Source organism: Sprattus sprattus, assembly GCF_963457725.1.
Source record: "Sprattus sprattus genome assembly, chromosome: 10".
Classification (NCBI taxonomy): Eukaryota; Metazoa; Chordata; class Actinopteri; order Clupeiformes; family Clupeidae; genus Sprattus; species Sprattus sprattus.
This window is the reverse complement of record NC_137908.1, coordinates 20146172-20164826: the sequence shown is the minus strand read 5'-3', so window position 1 is coordinate 20164826 and position 18655 is coordinate 20146172. Positions and strand designations below refer to the sequence as shown.

The 18655-nt window shown below is 45.4% G+C and overlaps 1 protein-coding gene across 3 annotated transcripts in view; it reads right to left on the bottom strand.

The window, feature by feature from the left end:
* Nucleotides 1–3631: 3631 nt before the first annotated feature.
* The window catches only part of srgap3 (SLIT-ROBO Rho GTPase activating protein 3), a gene marked incomplete at its 3' end in the record, with an annotated part of 71021 nt that continues 55997 nt past the window's right edge, over nucleotides 3632–18655 (bottom strand). Inside the window, exons 12-22 of one of the 3 annotated variants that reach the window (XM_080846148.1) lie at nucleotides 16210–16312; nucleotides 15123–15183; nucleotides 13957–14034; nucleotides 13535–13669; nucleotides 12288–12393; nucleotides 10634–10861; nucleotides 10268–10341; nucleotides 7149–7329; nucleotides 5837–5986; nucleotides 5346–5661; nucleotides 3632–4153 (exon numbers count right to left, since the gene is read on the bottom strand). In XM_080846148.1, the coding sequence (XP_080702274.1) occupies nucleotides 3632–4153; nucleotides 5346–5661; nucleotides 5837–5986; nucleotides 7149–7329; nucleotides 10268–10341; nucleotides 10634–10861; nucleotides 12288–12393; nucleotides 13535–13669; nucleotides 13957–14034; nucleotides 15123–15183; nucleotides 16210–16312 (1954 nt within the window). Of the gene's footprint in view, nucleotides 4154–5345; nucleotides 5662–5836; nucleotides 5987–7148; nucleotides 7330–10267; nucleotides 10342–10633; nucleotides 10862–12287; nucleotides 12394–13534; nucleotides 13670–13956; nucleotides 14035–15122; nucleotides 15184–15669; nucleotides 15701–16209; nucleotides 16313–18655 lie in introns of all 3 variants that reach the window. The other 2 variants (XM_080846149.1, XM_080846150.1) reach the window with 2 other exon arrangements.

Genomic DNA, 18655 nt, shown 5'->3' with positions numbered 1-18655 from the left:
CGAGCTTGGCATGTTAGCAAACATCCATTACAACCTGTGTTAGCATACATTCCTAAAATCAAACCCTAATACAGATATGAAGACTTCTTCCTAGAGCACCGCATACAGTAGGGGTGCGACGAGTGCTTGCTGTAACCGTGCAAGTGACAAGATCTTCAAACAGGCTCACTTAAATACTGCAATGCATTCGGTAGATAGAAAAAGCATACTGCTTAGGATAGCCAAGCTCCACTATGACAGTCAGGGGTCTTACATGTCAGAAAAGAAGAGATGGAGACACTGAGAGCGATTATGTCCACATGAGATGATAGGATTTGATCAAATGGCTTCCAACACGATCTCTGCAAAAACCCTAAATATTTCTAACTTTGTTGGCAACACAGGCAAGGTTTTAATGCTATTAAAATATCTTGCAGAGCTAGTACAGTGCAGTCTCTGATGTAATAAATCAGGGATGGTAGCTGATATTACGATTGGGAATGCACTTAAACATTACAGAGGCATAATGATACAAAACAAACTACTTCTCCAAAAAAGTATTCAAGTCTGTAACCAATGAATGATGTGCACCAAAGGCACTTGGAAATGTCCAAATGATAAACGATATCCTCGTGAATGAGAGAGTTAAGATATGTTGATGATGACTATTTCAAGTCTGTGCTTTTCTTTGGGCATGTGGACACTTTAGAATCTTGTTGATTGAGAAGTCTTGATGGATGCAATGGTGTAAAGTGTGTTTGAATGACAGGAGCACCAACAAAGAAAAAAGATAACCAAAAAAAACACAAACAGATGGGGCTCCACCTGAGAAACGTCCACAAAGAGCCTACCTTGTACTGCACACTACACTAAATTATTCTGTAAGGGTTAATTCCTGCAGTAGCCTGCAGGGGGGGCTCATGTACCAGTTTACTAAGTGTCTAGTACGCCACAGCATGCTCCAACCCCCATCACTGATTCTCTTCCTTGCCACCAGAGGTCAGTAGAAGTTTCTTGAGGTCACATGACAATTATAGCCTCAAGAATGACTACAAAGGCTTAGTAACCGTCAACAAGGCTGTGGTTGAAAAAAAATGCCTTCACAGAAAATCCCACTGTAAACCAGCTCCTATGATTTAACAGTTTGTTTTGTCATGGATCCGGATCGATCACAACACTAAACCATGAGTACATCAGCCAGTACATGATTAAAATGTTCCTTCATGCATTTTTTTAAGAGCGTAAGGAGCAGCAAGTCCTTGCTACTAATCACTATCTGAACAGAGACACGATTTCTGACAGGCCCCTCCTCTGTAGTGGCCATGCAGGTTATGAGAACGTGTTTGTGTTGCCCCAGCACAGAAGCATTGAGCAGAGACAGAGGACAACCACAGGGAAGTCAATATGTCTATTCAACATGCTAGCAGCATTCGACCGCTTTGTTTTTCCCCTTCATTCCTATTCCTCAATAATCATTTAATTCAGTGATTAGGAGACGAGGAATTAGACAAGGACATGACCGACAGCTAACCTGTGACACTGCAAAAGAAAAGAAAGGGCAAGAAACACAAACTAACTGGGACTGTGCTAAGATCTGCTCAAGCAAGGCTGTCATAGTTTTAGTACATTTCAAAAGTAAACAAAACAGTATTTTCCAGCATAGTACTGTATGTGGTAATACAAGCATTACATCTCGAGACCCATACAAGCAAGAGGCTTCTGTGACCCTGCCTGAAAGGGACATGCTAAATTAGGTGCCAGGCTGGGACTTTGTCCAAAGATCTCATCGGAGTCCATCTGATTGCGTATCTGGGTCAATCAGGCGAATATTTCGTACATGAGTGAGTATTTGTCTCTATCCCTTCAGTAGGCATAAACGGGCACCCGTTTAATCTGAAAGGGAGCTAGGATGACAGATTGGGGCCAAGTGAAAGAGACTCGGAAGGCATGGGGGGGTCAGGCCTTCACTTTTCTGTAGGTGGACCTAATAAAATGCCCAGAAGGACCTCCACACTAGGGGTTCAGGCACTGCGTGAATTCTCCAATCCATAACGATCTACTCTGGATGAGAGTTCACACTGGTGGCACACACACACACACACATGGAAGAGAGAAAAGTATTCCAATCACACTATGTGTAAGAGAGTAAGGCTAAAGGCCCGTGCTTTCAGACAGAGGGCATCTTTAGACAGCGCCTCAGTGAGTAATCCTCTGGGTTTGAGTGGGCGGGTCATCATGTCTGCCCATGTTAGCATGATTCTGTTGAAATGCATCTTTAGATATTCAAGCTGTAGAACAGATCTCTCATTACTTCATCACATGAATAAACAGTCTACTGACATACATCACAGGGGAGGGGTTGGTCACCCGTGAAGAAGAGTCCCTTTGACTCTTTCAGAAGAATTAATAGAATTCCGAATCAAGGCCGATGATCTTGGATGACAATTGACAAAATGGTAACTAAAGAAAAACATAATAATGAGCTTTTTAAATGAAATTAGACATGATGAACGGTGTGCATTAGTGGTTTATGCATAACTGGAATACTCTAAAATGCAATGGAGAAAGTGTGGGATGAGCTCCCCGCCAAAGCCTGTTGTGTGGCCCATTCATGCAGAAACGGAAAAGAGAAAACAGATCTATGATTGTTTTTCCATCTATGCTTTTCTGGTTGCTTGGTGGTGGGTTGGTTGCCTGCTCTATGGAAAAGCCTCCCATTGTCATGTCCATGCCTGGTCTGTCTTAGACTATACACTTAAAAAAATCTGCTCAGGAGTTACTGTATATACAAGTTAAACTACATCATTATTTTTATACCACAGGTTTCTTACAATTAGTTGGTATATTGTTTCAGATTTTTGTTTTCTGCATCTCATACATTATGTTTACAACTTGGCTATGTATTGTAATTACTTAGTTGAACATCCCTTATACTACAAACAAAAGGCATTACAATTTCAAGTACAGGAAGTCTCTATGTACAGGTACAGCTCAAAGGCAAGAAGCCATTTTGGTCACAGTCTTTGAGAGAGTCTGGTAGTCTAAATGTACATTTATAATCCAGTTTAGGAGGGCAGAAGTGCCATAGAAACCTCCCTTCAAACCAGGAGGAGCTAAATCATCCCCTCGTCATGAAGGGAGGTCTCTGGATAACCAGTGCAGGAGAAGAAAAACCTAATGCCAACAACGTATTGCTCTATTAACAGTCAAAAAAAGGTCTAAAGGAATGGGACCTAGCCAAAGATACAGAATTTAATAATGGAATTCATTCTGAGGTCAAATAAAAGGTGACTAAAGGAGAGTATAAAAACAAAAAAAGCATTTTGTATCTTTTTTCCACCTCCATTGTGTTTCACCTGTGCTTCGAGAAGCTCTGCTAAAATTTGATTATTTTTCAGCTTCTCCACAGGGTTGGTCACCATGGCAACCCAGGTTCACCCGCAGAAGGGGGAGAATTTTAGTGGAGAAAAAGAGGGAGAGAAGGACTAATTATAACTTATAGAAACTGGCAGAGGATGAAGAACTCATTTGTTTCTTTTTTGCAATTTCATTCTTTCCTCTTTCTAAGGAAACAGCACCAGGCCATCAGTGGCCAAATGCAGCAACCATTAGCCAGGCTTCCTGGAGAGGACGGACCCCACCAGCCTGGTCACTACATGGTGCCCGATTTATCATTAGCGGCGGCCGTGTTGGCATTAGCATTAGCATTGGCGCCGCTGTTTGGGAAGATCTTCTCAGTAGGGGTGACAGCAGGGCTGCCCATCCCGGAGGAGCTGGAGCTGCTGGAGCGGTGCCCCTGCCCCGGCTGCTGGTGATGGTGTTGATGGTGGTGGTGGTGCGGCAGCTGGGGTGGCGCGGGGCGCTGGGGCCTCATTGGGGGCGGGCGGAGCTGAGACCCGGCCAGGCGGGCTGAGAGCGCCGGTTTGAAGGTGGTCATCATCTCGCTGGTGGAGCCGCTGCAGCTGCGGCGCATGGCGGCATCCGGGTCGCGGATGACAATGGTGTGCAGTGGGCTGCCCGGCTCGGAGCTGGTCGGGTTTTTCATCGTCTCCAGTGTGTCCAGCACCACATCCGGAGCCTGCTTGGCCGTGTTTTGGCGCTCCAATTCGCGGAGCTCATGCAGAGCTGTGCTCATGGTCTTCTCTATATCCTGCGAGTAGACACACATGACAGACTGAAAAGAAAATCACTGAATAAGATACCTTGAAAAATGATTCATGTACAATATACAGGAATTGTCTTTTGAGAGATTCTTTAGCATTTCAATAAGCAATTTGTCTAACTGTTTGCCACTGCTGCTGCTGCTACCAAATAAGCTAATGTAGTGTTTACTGCAGCACTAATTAAAGACCCTTCAAAGAAGATGCTCCGGAGTGTTTCATCCAAGATGGTGTAATTACTGCATAATGGTCAAGTGCTTGGGCATTTAGGACATAATGTTTGATTTCTCTGACCAAACACTATAATATTCCTGCAGGATTAAACAAAGTTCTCTTTACGAGTGCCATTTCCAATAGCATCCAACTGATTGTTCCCGTCAGGCTACATTGGAACCGAGTTGAATTTTGCCAGACCAATAGGGGATATTTGCCTCAAATTTTTCCTTTGTGAATGTTCGTCTTAAAGTGAACAAATGGAGCAATTACTGATACAGTGATACAGACTGAATCACACATTTTTAGTCATAGTAGTTTGAATGCAAATGTATGCCATTCTGAGAACAGAGCCCTCAATGGGTTGTTTGCATGGTCATAATACTGACTCCTCTTAACAGCCCCAGCGTGCATTAGCCGACAAAGACGACAGCATGTGCCATTATTATAAAGACCATTTAGCCCACTGCGTCATGGCTTTCATTATAGCTGGAGCGAGACAGATGAGTGTGCATCAGCCTGGACCCAGGCCTATCCGCATCTACTAATGTGAGCCTGGGCTTTGTCAGAGAGCGAGAACAAGAAGAGCATCACAGATCCATTTACATATGGACTATTACCTACCAGAGCAATCAGAGTGGCACCAGCTGCCACAGAGAGAAAGCCCTCTGGGGGGTTTGTGTTGCTTTTATGAATGCAACCACACCAAGGATAAGTTCACCTCCATGCAAGAGTTAATGCACCCGTTAATATTTGGAATAAAGTAATATGCTTTGGACTCATTGTAATAGGTAATGCTGGCACAGTGTACAGTTGGAATATGGAACAGGATTGAATCAGAGAGAATGGGATGCACAGGGGCTTCTGACCTTCCCTCCACTGTCTCACCCAAACACACTGCTTTTGAACAGAGGTGAACACACTGGATCTGTGTGAAATCTGGATGATAGCGAGGGATCTGAGAGTGAAGACGAGTCTATTGGTGGTAGTTACCTCAGCCAGGGCTTCGGCCTCCAGGGACTTGTGGTCTCCGAGGCTGCTGTGGCGCGTGGCCCCAGGAACAGGCCTGAGTGGGTGCCCCTCTGGGTAGGCCTTCCTGTCTGGGTAGTTGATGCTGCCAGCGCTACCAAACGTGCCCAGGCGCCTCTTCTCCGGACTGTCGATGCGCCCGCGGCTCACTGCCACCTTGTGGGGGCTGCTGGGACAGGCGGCAGCGCGTGGGGGGGTGTCCGTACCTCTTGGGGGGCTGTGGGTCTCTGCACCACTACGGCGGCGAGGTATCGCTGCCCCGTCTGAGCGCAGTCGCACCCTGCAGGCATCATCAGGATCAGTACAGCACCACAGCATGACAAAAACACAAAACAAAATGGCCTCCGACGTCCCTGACCATGTTCAGTGGTCAGCTCATCCTATGCTTTTTTAGGATGAAACACAAAAGCATAATGGGACAAAACTGATCAAAAAGCAGCGAACGGCAAACTCACCGGCCCATAACGGCACCAAAGGGGTACTCTGGGTTTGGTTCACAGGGAGACTGCAGGTCATTTTTGGACGAAGCCTTATCGTCAAACAGGGGTCCACTACTGGCCTCGCTATCAGCCTTCTGACTGAGATTGTCTGAGAACGCATCATCTCTGTGGACACAAACAGACAACCAAATGGAAGAATAAACCACCAGAAATGGAAAAGAATCACCAGAGATGGTACTTAGCAGGCTGCTAATGCCCCTACCAAAATGCTGCAAATCCATTGAGCCACGGATATCAATTTGATGATCTAATTTAGGCCTCAGATAGAGACCCAGCTGAGCCCCTGGGCCCTTCAATGTTCTCTCTGGGCTATGATGTCTCAATCTGGCAGAACTCACATCAGCACTATCTGGCACACATTAAGAGCTTCAAATTATCCATTTTCTGCCTCTTTCATTCCCCATTAAGAGCAATTATGCAGAGACCTGTGTCTTCTGACTCAGCTACCATATGAACGCTTTTATAAGGACACCACTTCAGTTCTAGAAGTAATTAATATCCGGGAGATCCGTTTGTAGAATCAAATAACGGAAAGAACCATTTGCCTTAGCCCTACTTTTGACTTAATTTATGCCACTGACAATCTGCTTGATCAAATATGGCGCGCGCGCACACATACAGACACACAGACACACAGACACATACACACACACACGTGACACAAATACACAGTTGCCAACACCACACATCTGAAACGGAGCCTGGGCCAATCACAATCCCAAACGTTAATGGGGTGTATGGTATGCAAATACATGGCAGAAAATTAGGCCAAGATCAGTGAGACAGTCAGTGGAGCAGCCATGAATTATGCATGGCGCCGTTTATGAGGGCCTCATTATGGATGGAGCTGATGAAAGGTGGGGGGTGATCAGATCAAGGTTGTGTGCGCCGAGGTACTTAAACCTGCTCTTTCATCACCCCAACCCTTCTATCCTGCTATCTCCTCTGAATTATAATCCTTTAAGGTTCTCCTGTTCTGTTGGTCTGTAACTGTTCTAATTCTTTGGAATGGGAAGGTCAGCTGCCCGATAGGTTGCCTATTTGTCTCGGTGCTGCTGATGTTATTGACAGTGTTTACATTCTAATCCGCATTAATTCACTTGAACTGAGGCCCTAATCCAAAGCAGCCTGCACTGAACTCAAACTAGACGTCCTCCCATGAGAGCTATGTGAAGCTATGGACTTGAGAGTGTGTGAGCCATGTTTTTACTTCATGGAAGAGTGGATACAACAATGTGGTTCCATGACACAGGAGATGTCCACTCACAGGTCCTGCACCACGATGTACTGGTGAGGGATGAGGCCGTCTACACCGTTGTGTCGGCCCTCCCACCAGTCCTCCGACGCACGGTGGTACAGCAGCAGCGACGCCCCTTTCTTGAAGGACAGCTCCCGTGGGGTGCGGCCCGTGTAGTCAAACTTGGCAATGGCTTCAATCTGCTCCACTTCTGCACATGACAGAAATAGTGTCAGAGAGAGAGAGAGAGAGAAGAGGAGGGAGGAGAAAATACACAAAATTGTGACATTGTCTGTTGTGAAGATGTGTTTTTGCGTTTGCTTTCAGTGTGTTTTCTTGTTTTGTTGACTGTGCACGCTCGAATAACAGCCTAGTAGCTTGTGTCTATGCAGCTTGAGAGGCTCTAATGCTAGTAATGCTAATACTACAGTCCTCAGCTGTTCCCCTTAGGCTCTGTGTTATTCCAATAAGTGCTGAAACTGATACCGGCTGCTGTTTACACACAGCTGTGTGTCTGTATGGATTACTACAGTGCGTTGACCTAAACCGTACCAAGACACTTAACAGAAGGACAGAGATGTGAAAATAAATCTTTCAATGCATACAATGTAAAAGTGTTCAGGTGGCCAGCGGAAAAAAACCTTCGGAATCATTGTAATCTTGAAAGGGTCCTTGTGTGTCTCATCAAAAAGCATAAAGAGGCCTATCCAATCCCCTCTCGCTCTTCCCCACTCTAGCATGCCTCCTTTCACAAAGAGAACGGAGAGGAGCGCATTCAGCTTCCCTCACAGCAGCCTGCACAGACACGCCGGCCCATCTGCAGCTTTCCCACAGGGGACGGCAGTATGCAGCCATGGGGCTGAGGTTGGTGGGTTCCACTGCCATCCAGGGGCTCTTCAGTCCCAGAGGGAGAGAAATGTGCCAAAGGGGTCACGTCTGGCACGCTGGCAGCAGCACAGAGCAAGTCAAAGAAGATACAGTCACACACACACACACACACGCAAACGCACACACAAGATTCACTATTGTTATCCTCCATCCATCCATTATTGTCACACAGAGTGGGTAATGTGACCCAGTAATAGGAAGTATCACAGCTGATGCCAAAACAACTCAAAGTATCCCATCAAAGCCTGAATGCAGAGGAGGGACACACACACACACACACACACACACACACACACACACACACACACACACACACACACACACACACACACACACACACACTGCTCGGAGGCTGAGCAATCCTCTCCCTCAGATTAGCTTGTGAGCCGCGGAAAGGGAAAGGGGCAGGTCCGCCAGGCCCTCAGACTGGTGCCTGGAGGGTAAGGGCCACAGACTCGGCCACGCCTCAGCGTCTCTCAATCAGTCAGACAGCAGGGGTCAGTCCGGGTTAATTAGATGTAGAGACTAAATCTTCCGGCAGTGGGATATCTCCACGTTCACCACAGAGCTCAATCAATGACATTAGCAGCTCCATCCAGGGGTGAAATTACCCATGGTGAGGGTGTGGTACTAACAGCAGAAGGGGGCAAACAGAGAGAGAGGAACAGGGGTAGATGGATAGAATATACCCCAGAGGAAGCCATCTTCTACAGATAAGGTAGATTGGCTGCTTAGACTTTAAAGTCATATGAAAGAATATTCCTAACGGGACAGTGATTTAGTGCCACAGAAAACCAGTTGTCATCATTGCCTATTAAACTCTTGATTTCAAACGTGCACTAAAGTCAGACACGCATATCAAGCATGTGATTCTTTTATTTCTGTGTCATAGAGTACTGCTGTTGCTGTGGCGACCCCTCGGTGCAGCTAGACAGGAGGGTTGAGACCACGTGACACACTTCCTCTCAAAGCACTCCAATTAAAGGTGACAGGGAGGGGGGGAGGGTAGGGGAGGGGGGGGGGGGGAGGGGAGGGGAGGGGAGGACCACTCAGAGTTCCTCTCCAACTATGGTTCCAAATGACTGAGCCACCAGTCACCGTGAACAGGCCTTGCAACCCTCTCTCTTCCGCCCTAACAGGCTGTGGCAGAGTGGGTCCCTTCAGAGCCGGCTGACCGCAGAGAGGTCAGGACCTCCGGGCTACCTCTCATTTGGGTGGTTTGGGAGAGCATCTAGCCAAACAAATCTGTCAGAGGGTGGTGAAGACATGGGAACCAGCGCCACAAAGAGGGAGATCTTTCAGGCTGTACTCACTGCCTCCACACAAAGACGACAACATGCAGGAAGTCTGGGACGGAGAGGGAGGAAATGCTCTTAAAAAAGCTAAAAGGTGAAAGGCTGGTGAAAGGGGGCCGCAGACAATGCCACAGAGAGAGAGAGAGAGAGAGAGAGAGAGAGAGACAGAGAGCTGGCTAACAGTGTGTTTCTGGGCTCTTGTTAGACAAGGCCCGTTGCAAGGCCTCGGCTGTCACAACTCATCAGGACTCTTCCTCATTATCTGCCAGCGAATAAGGTCAGCCACCGCTGACGGGAGAACCATCTGTGCAGACAAGCTCTCCTCCCGCCCAGCACGCAGCGCGCAGCCAAGACCATCCTCCGCACCTCACAAAACCATCTATCCATCCTGAACCGCAAAATCAACAGTGCGCATTTTAGAGTCGAGCGCAGAGACAGCTCCGTGTCATTCTCTGCTTATTGGCGTGGCATATCCGCTGCAGTCAGCGCTAAGCCTGGTCATTGTGCGCTGAGATTAGTCATCATCTCGGAACTGTATACGCACGGCTCTGCCATGGTGTAAATCACAGGATTTGCTCGGAGTCGTTGCTACAGCTGAACGGCTCATTTGGTGAATTATATAGTCTATATATCAGGCCAGTGTGCAACCCGTGGCCAAAGTGCTGACTACTGCATCGGGTCAGACGCAGGCACACTGGCCCTCGCTACAGAGAGAGAACCACCACAGCATGAGGAGATTCTTCAAAACTCGATTTGCCAAGCAGGCCAAAAGATTATTCTCTTTTTGGAAGTTTGAAACAGTTCTGAAATGTAATGCCTGAATAATCACGTTCTGTTCAAAATGGTTTGATGTCTGACCATGTGATGTTCTCCTGTGTGTCTGCTCTTTCTCCTAGACATAAACATCCACGGAAAAAAAAAAACAGCATCCAGTATTGAAACCATGTGGAGAGGTTGGCCACTCACCGTCTTCACTGGTGTGAGGCTCAGTGCCGTTGTCGGCCTCATCGATGGTCCCAGGCTCACTGTGGGGGCTGTCACTGCAGGGATACGGAGGGAGGTGACCAAATACTCAATAAGGAACATTTACAATCCTGATCACTAACCCTAAAAATAACAATAATTACAATTTGCACCTCTTATAATTAGGTGCTATCCAATTAACTGTGAAATGAATAGACATTATCTTCAAAACACGGAACACTTCAGAACACACCCAAACAACCAACCACAATCTGTTAAGCACAATCTGTTAAGCAACCAAATCCAAAAAGCCCTCGCTTATACTGTCCTTGCCTGGTGTTGCCATGCAACAACCTGTGCCAAGCTCACCAGTACTCCTCTCCTCCCGTCATGCACTTCTCGTAGAGTGGGCCGTCCAGCTCCCGCGGGCTGGGGAAGATGAGCTCATTGTGGATGATGATGGTCTTGATGACCTCGTTGACTTGGGCCTGGCACGCCACGGGGTCCTGCCCGTCCGGGATGGGCATGAGGGTGGGGCCGAAGCAGATGGCCAAGTTGTAGGCGTCCATCATGTTTTCGTCACTGTACCCGGACAGGCTGGAGGGGAGGAGTTAGAGAGGAGAGAAGAGGCGTTTGTTTAATCCCAACAGAGCATAACCACACCTGATTTTTAAGCTTCTTTTGCTAGTATCTATTAAAGAAATGACTCTGTGGAGTAACTAAAGACTCACTTTGCGATAACATGCTCCCAGCACCAGTGAGCATAATCTCATGATAAGTAAATATCTGTCTGTGACATCCCAATCTTTTTTTTTTAAATGTAAGCCTACAACATGCTGACTTCTCCACTGAAAATCGTTACACGTCTCCTCAAATCCTCATAACACATGTAAGTTCAGCAGGCCTGCATTCGCATCATCCGCATTAAGCGCTGTTATTCATGATGTGCAAAGCTCAGGGCCCCCAGACTCCTCTACACACGAGAAAATACACATGATCACAGCTAAAGAATGCTGACCCACTGAGCGAGGGAGAGATTTGGACTTTTAAGACCCTTTATTTAAAACAGTATTTGAAAACCATTGAAAAGAAACACTGGATATAAAAAAACATTCAGTCCATTTCAAGTCTTTAAAGGTAAATACTGCTCCCTTACACACCATTCCTCCCTGAACTGAGCCACGTTCTCGGTTTGCCATTAGAACGTGTTCTCCATCACTGCTCTTGTTTCCAATAGAGTTTCAAACATGGATATCATGTCTATATCATGTCCTTCACTCTTTGCTTAATGGGACTCAATGATGGCCAACCTGGCCTGCCCTACCTAGAAACTGGCCATCATATACCTCTCACGCACATCCAGCCTTTATCCCCTAATGAACACAAACACAGCTTTTGTTAACATTAACCCCAGCTTTACTCTTCACATGCGCCAAGAGAGATAGAGAGACAGGGGGAGAGAGTGAGAGAAGGAGTGCCATTAAGCTTTACTCCTGGTGAAGGTTTACATTCTGGTAGTTAAGGGTGAAGGGGGGAGAAGAGTTTGAAAAAAATATTGTAAAAACTACAGCTACAAAATCAACTTCTTTGTTCTGGAGGGGACCCAGGCATAGGCAGCATCAATAGCAATCCAATAAACCGGGACAGGTATATTACTTCAGAGAGAGATGAGTTTCAGCGCTCATAAATAACTTCTAAAGTGGAGCTGACAGACGGCGTCATAAATTGAATGCGAGCAGTGGGGCCATTCCACGACTCTTTGTAAATGAATGTTTTGGGCTGCGAGGGCTGCCGTGATTTCTGAGCACATTCTGATTTACGAGACAACAGGCGTGTTGTTTTTTTCTCCTTCTCTATCCAGATCCTGACAACTATGGCACGCTAGTCATTTCAGAGCAAAGACTCCTGCTGGCAGTTAACACACACACACACACACACACACACATACTTAAATCCTGGATCATTAAAATCAAAAGGCTGCCATGCTGGGGGAAGTGGCACACAAGAGGATATACACACTCACTGATTGAGGAATGCAAACAGGTATCTCATGACGATGATGATGCTGCGAGGAAGAGTCACAACTATCTGCTGGATGTGATGAGCTCTTTCAGCTGAACACTCCAGCTCTGGAATAGACAAAGAACAATGTGAGGGCTAGCAGGGCAATTCATAACACTGTCACAAATTACAGAGCACTGCTCCATCTCTATCTGACAGCGAGCAAAACATTAGCAATGAGGTGTGAAAAAACATCAGACGCCCATCAGAATGGGGGGCACAGGTAAACCAATGGACAGTTACAAACACACAGGTTTCCTACTGTTATTATCATCATGGCAAGATTTGATTTACTCTTTTATCTTTTAACTTTCCCAGGGCTTAGACACAGTTTCAATACAAGCCAGTCTTGCGAGGTATATTAGTTATGGTTTGTCAAAACCACTTGAGTGTTTCATAAACATTTTCCAATCAGAAGAAAGAGAAGGGTCAAAGGGGAGAGACTGACAGAGAGACTGATGTCATGGTTGCTGGGCTGCAAAGGGGCAGAACGTCCTTAACAGAAATGAGTGCCGACAAAAGCCCTGATGTGGCCCCCTTCCACTGCCACAATACACTCTCTATTAAATCACAGAGAGCCGTGGCGTGACGATTGTTTCCATGTGGCGCTCTCTACACTCCGTCTACCCCCTGAAAAAAAAGCTGCTCCTGAAGTCCTGCAAAGCTCTGGTGCAATGTGATCCACATCTCAGTGCTGGGCTGGAGCTCAAGGAAAAGCAGATCCTGGATGAACGCTGCCAAAGCCTCTCAGTCTCTCCACTTACCTTCCCTTCAGGCATTAGCCTACTGAGGGCTGCTCCTCCAGCCCTGTACAGTTCTCCTCCTTTTAACCCTTGCTCCACTGGGGGCCTGCTTATAGCTCGTGCTGCTAACCTGTGGCAGACGCCAGAGAGAAGGTGATGCCATGGAGGAGACCTTGGAGAACTGGGGCACATTCCCCATGAGCATACCTTTTTAGGTTAAGTGTCTCACCCAAAAGCCTGATGGATCATTCTTCATTAGCTGGGAGTCATAAGTTCTTTCCCTCAGGAAGCTGACTGTCCTATTTGCTCAACAGGGGCTAGAGGCAGTGATGCACTGCCTTATCGCCCTATGTCAGTCTCTTTCCATCTGGGACCCCTGATTAAGGCTTGGCCAGCTAAGATTCCAGGTCAGCACCTGACTGTGCACCTGGCTCACTGAAGCCCGCACTCTACAGTCATGACTTACTGACGGTGGAGATCAGGTCCAGGAAGCGCTCCTTGGGGAAGAGAGGGTTCTCCAGGCCCCTGAAGTACAGCTTCAAGACCCCCGCCACAGAGTTGATGTCATGATCGTTCTGGTCGTCGACCAGGGGGTCTTCACCTGAGAATGTGGCAACATGTGGTCTGAGTTAGCACCGGTCTTCCCGTTGGTGGTCCTAATCATTGTAAGAGTACAGGTCTGTAAACATCATTAGGAAAAGCTTGGCCAGGCCATGTGTGGTTTACATTTGGCAAAAGACAGACTAAAACAAGATGACTAACACAACTCTTTTAAATTACATTATTCTTTACCCTGATTGACCATTTTTGACATCTGAGGATAAACTTTTTTTCTCATAGAGGCAGATAATAAATAATAATTTACTGCACGTCACATAGACTACTGACCTCTCTCGAATGAATTCTTAATATCATTGACTTCAACCTGAGATCCTGGGACTCGGAATATTCCTTGTTGTTGCAAGCCTGCAGGCAGAGAAACATGATCCGCTGGTCAAAAAAGCTGCCATTACGCTGACAGTAGAATGCCTCGGTACATGAAAGCAAACACAAAGGCACAGCAAAGAAGAGGGAATGTGATCAAGTTGTAAAGAGACTTATTTTTCTCCCCTCCTCCAGAAGTCCTCCATAACCACCCCTTCTCTGTTGGACTCATATGGTCTTTGTTAGAGAAGTCCTAATCAGGTTCTGGACTTTCATTATAGCAGGGGTCTGAGGGGGAAGTAGAAAACCCTGGGGGCTAACATGGATGAAATAACACATGAAGGTAGACAAGACCAAAGCAACTAAATAAAGACCATTGCAGCTAAACTCCCCGCTTAAAACATTCAGTCTCAGTTCTGTCGTGTTTTTCGTCAGTTTAAAGAGACAAAGGCTTGAATGTCGCATGGATGGGTTGCTCTGGTGGCTCCATAAGAGTCATTTATTTGATAACAGAAGCCAAACACGAATCTGATGCTCAGCTAGATGCTAGAGAGTGAGCACAACCCAAACAAAAACACATTCAAAAGAGCACATAGCAAAGGCACCGCTAAATATTTACACACTGGCAACTGAGTGCCTGGAATATATTACAGAGGCATTCCCATAAAACCCATCTGTTGGAGGGACGAGTTTCACACCAAGCCACTTGGGAGTAACAAACTTCAGAGCTACAGAGCAATGGCAACAGATGAGTGTGCATTTAAATTAGCCACACTGCTGCCTGATCAATTTGTAACTTGTCATAGCATAAACATTCTATGACTGATCTGAATACAGCTAGTTAACAGAAACAATCATTTTGAATGGGTTCATATTTCAAATTATCAAAGAAAGACCTAAATGCGGGGGACACTGTGGTGCAAGCAGTAGCCCCGACCATATACGGGCTTGAACGCCCACGGGGACACGGGTTCGAATTAGACCTGCTATCATTTCCCGATCCCACTCCCCACCTCTTCTCTCCATCTCATTTCCTGTCCAAAAAACCTTCACTGTCCTATATGAATAAAGGCAAAAACGCCTACAAAATCTTTTTTTTTTTTTAAAGAAAGACCTAAATGCCAACTTACCATATAGGTTGATGTAGCGGATGCAGCTCTCGGCAACCAACGGGATGGGTTGACCGGAATCCTGAAAGAAAAAAGATTTCCAGGTCCAATAAGTGATGAAACCCATAACTACAACAATTAGTTTCACTTAAAAGACCTTGCCAGATATAGTTCCATAGTCTCCATGTCAATCCGTTGCGTACATGTTATGAAATTAAAGAGATCAGTTCAGGCACTTTGTTAAGTGTAGCAAAAGCAAAGCATGAAAGTGTTATCAGTCACCTAGACACCACACCACAAACAGAGTATTAAGTGAAAGTTGTAAGAAGGTTTAATATGAATTACATGGTGCATTCATTACAAAAACATTATGGCATCATCATTATTCATGGTCCCCTATTAAAACTAGCTGTCTGACAAGAGAGAAAGACACACCAGTCACACCCTCATTAGTACCAGCGGTGAGGGGAAGAAGAAATCAAAGTTTGCTAACAGTGATAACAGAACCCCCCCCCCACCCCTTGATGTTTGTAGAGTATCTAGCCCTCCCAACCCTTGCTGCTGGTACCTGGTTGCGGGTACGGGCATTCCTTCTTCCCCTGGTAGAGAAAGCACCACAGCAAGGAGGAGCAGAGGAAGAGAAGCAGAGAACCACAAACAGTTAGAGAGAGGAGCAGACAGCTGAGAGTGCCCACTGTGGGCCTGGAGGCATGGTGCAGGTGTGTCTGGGTGGCTCGAGATGCAGATATAAGGGTGCAGTTTAAATGTGAATGCCTCGATATCGATTTGAACAGTGCTTTCAAGACTGCCAAGTTAGCATAGGATGTGTTCAACCAATGTTATTAAACTAAAACACTAATGTTTCACACTAAACTATGTGAATACGAACTGTTTAGGAAACCTTTTAAAAGGTCATATGACATATATGGGATAGGCGGCATACAAGCTGACACCCTGGTAGTCTGCATCATCAGAGCCATGAAAAGAGAAGGGATGGGTGGTGACATCAATTTGAGGGAGGAAGATGAAGGGACAGTTCAGAGGTCAAAGGCTGCCAGTTTGCCTCCAGCCCTCTAGGGGGAGCCCATTCATACAGCACAGCTGGTACCTTGATGAAGGTCTCCATATTGCCATTAAACAGCTTATGGTTATAGACGGAGCGTGGTCTAGGCTTTCGTAGTTTCTGTGGCTTAGGGGGGAGGGTTGGGGGCCTGGGGAAATGATGAGTGTTGGGGGGATACACACACACACACACACACACACACACACACACAGATTCACATACACATACATACACACAAGAACAACAGTTCCAATGACCTTTTACAACACAGAGCATGTATGAATGAAAGCTGATCCTGCATTAGCAGGCTTTTTTTTGTAACCACCCTCCTTTCCTGTTATTTAAAAGGTAATGCATTTGGGGAGAGGACGTGGTCATTAATGAGTCTTTTCTTTTTTAAGCAAACAGAAATGCTTCAGTGTAGAGTGCTGTTGTTGCGTCTCTGATGGATATGACCCATAATTGACCCATAGCATGCACAGCTGAGTGCTCAGTTTCTGCCTGACTCCTGCCTCCTGCACCTGGCCCTCGGCCTCCAGAAGGCCTCACTGCTCCTCCTTAGAACAGCCCTAATGCCCGCGGACGAAGAACTGGGCAAAATAAGACTGAAATATTACATATCTGTTTGTAGGATGTTACAAACACGGCAGAGGTTTCTCCCATTAACCTTGGCCTAAGTCTAAGCTTTGTGGGCAAGGCATCCAGTACATCATGCATTTAATAGACAGAACGGGTAAAGATGTCTTCCAGTGGTCACAAAGAGCTAAACTGTGATCCTGGCCATATTTTTGCATGTCCTAAGGCTCTAGCAGAAAAAAGAACGCTATATTAGATCTTCCTGACAGAAACCCAGAGGCCATAAAATTGAGCAGCAGTATCTCTCTTAACCCATTTAGGCCTAAAGCGCCTGAAAAAAATGCCTGTAAAACCTATAGGCGATTTCAGAAAAGCCCCCAAAACCTGAAGTTTTTCTAGAAATTCAGCAATTGTGTCGACGCCTACTAAATTACTGATTTCTCAGCCCCTGTAACAGATAGGAACACAATTCAAAAAGTATATGAGAGCTTACACTTGTGGCTTTCATGGGAATTTTTATTTTTATTTACAAATATTTACAATATTTACATACACCTTCTCAAAAGTAAAAAAAATATGTAAAAGTGCAGGATCAGCACAAAACAGTAGAAAAAAAATAAATTGGCTATATGACAAAGTATATAACAAAGTGAATTAAGTATATAACTATATCATTATAAGTTTATAATTCTTAAAGGGAAAGTTTTAACTTTTGAGTTGTTTACTTGTTTTATTATGAGCAGAAGGGAATACGATTAACATCTATTTTGTTGTCTGTGTAGTTTTTACATACCAGGGATTTTTTTATGCTCATTTGGACACTATGGATGGAGAATGGATCTGACAGTGTCAACCTCTGAGTTGTTTACTTGTTGTATTATGAGCAGAAGGGAATAAGAATTTGATCAACAATTATAACTATTTTGTTGTCCATGTAGTTTTTACATACCAGTCATATTTTTATGCTCATTTGGATACTATCACTGAGATACAGATTAACTAGTTTAGTGTCAAATATTCCATTCAAAGGGAGAAAAAAGGAATAATTCAAATAAAAAACTAATTTCGAGTACATCTTATTTATCAACTGATAAATACTGTATGCTGGGCTGAAATGGAAGGCAACCAAAGCATTCACTATAATAAAGTCAAACGAGGATTCAGTAGCATTAACTGATTATAAACAACATTCTATAGGGACTGATTATTGTTTCGAAATACTAGAATATATAATAATGCAAAGAATAGAGAGATGTCGATATAATTCGCTCGTTCACACTCTTGCTCACTGGAGAAAGTTTTAACAACATAGCAAGCTAGCTTAGTGCTAATATAGCCCTCTATGATACCATATTCCCTTTCATTTACCTCAAGTAAACCTACATTTAAGCAAGTAACAATCGTTAACAACTACAGATAACCATATTCTGTAACTACCAGTACTCACAACTCACTCCTTGCCTAATTTACTTTGAGCTATAATCCTGGCTGTCGTGGAGGAGACGTTACTTAGCAAAGCGAGAAAGCCAACTAATTTTTTTTGAAGCTACTAATGGCAAAACATTTGGGGCACTATCACGTGTCTATTTTGATGCATTTCATTGGCCCAGAGGCCGACAATTTGGGCAAAAACCCCCCTTATACCGGAAAACGACGTATATGCTTTCCCGGCCTTAAAGGTAGAATGACGCAACAGCGCTTCCGGCTTTAATGGTAGAACAGCGGTAATGCTTTCCCGGCTTAAATGGGTTAATGTGTTACCAGATTTATGTGGATCCAGATGCTTGCGTCTGGCCAGCTCTTAGAACAAGGCAAGGCACTGGGGAATGTGCTGCTTCCATTTACAGCCTGAGTGTACCCGAGAACTAACCACAACGCACTGGGGGTGGTGATGGGGTGGGGTGCGGCTAGTGAC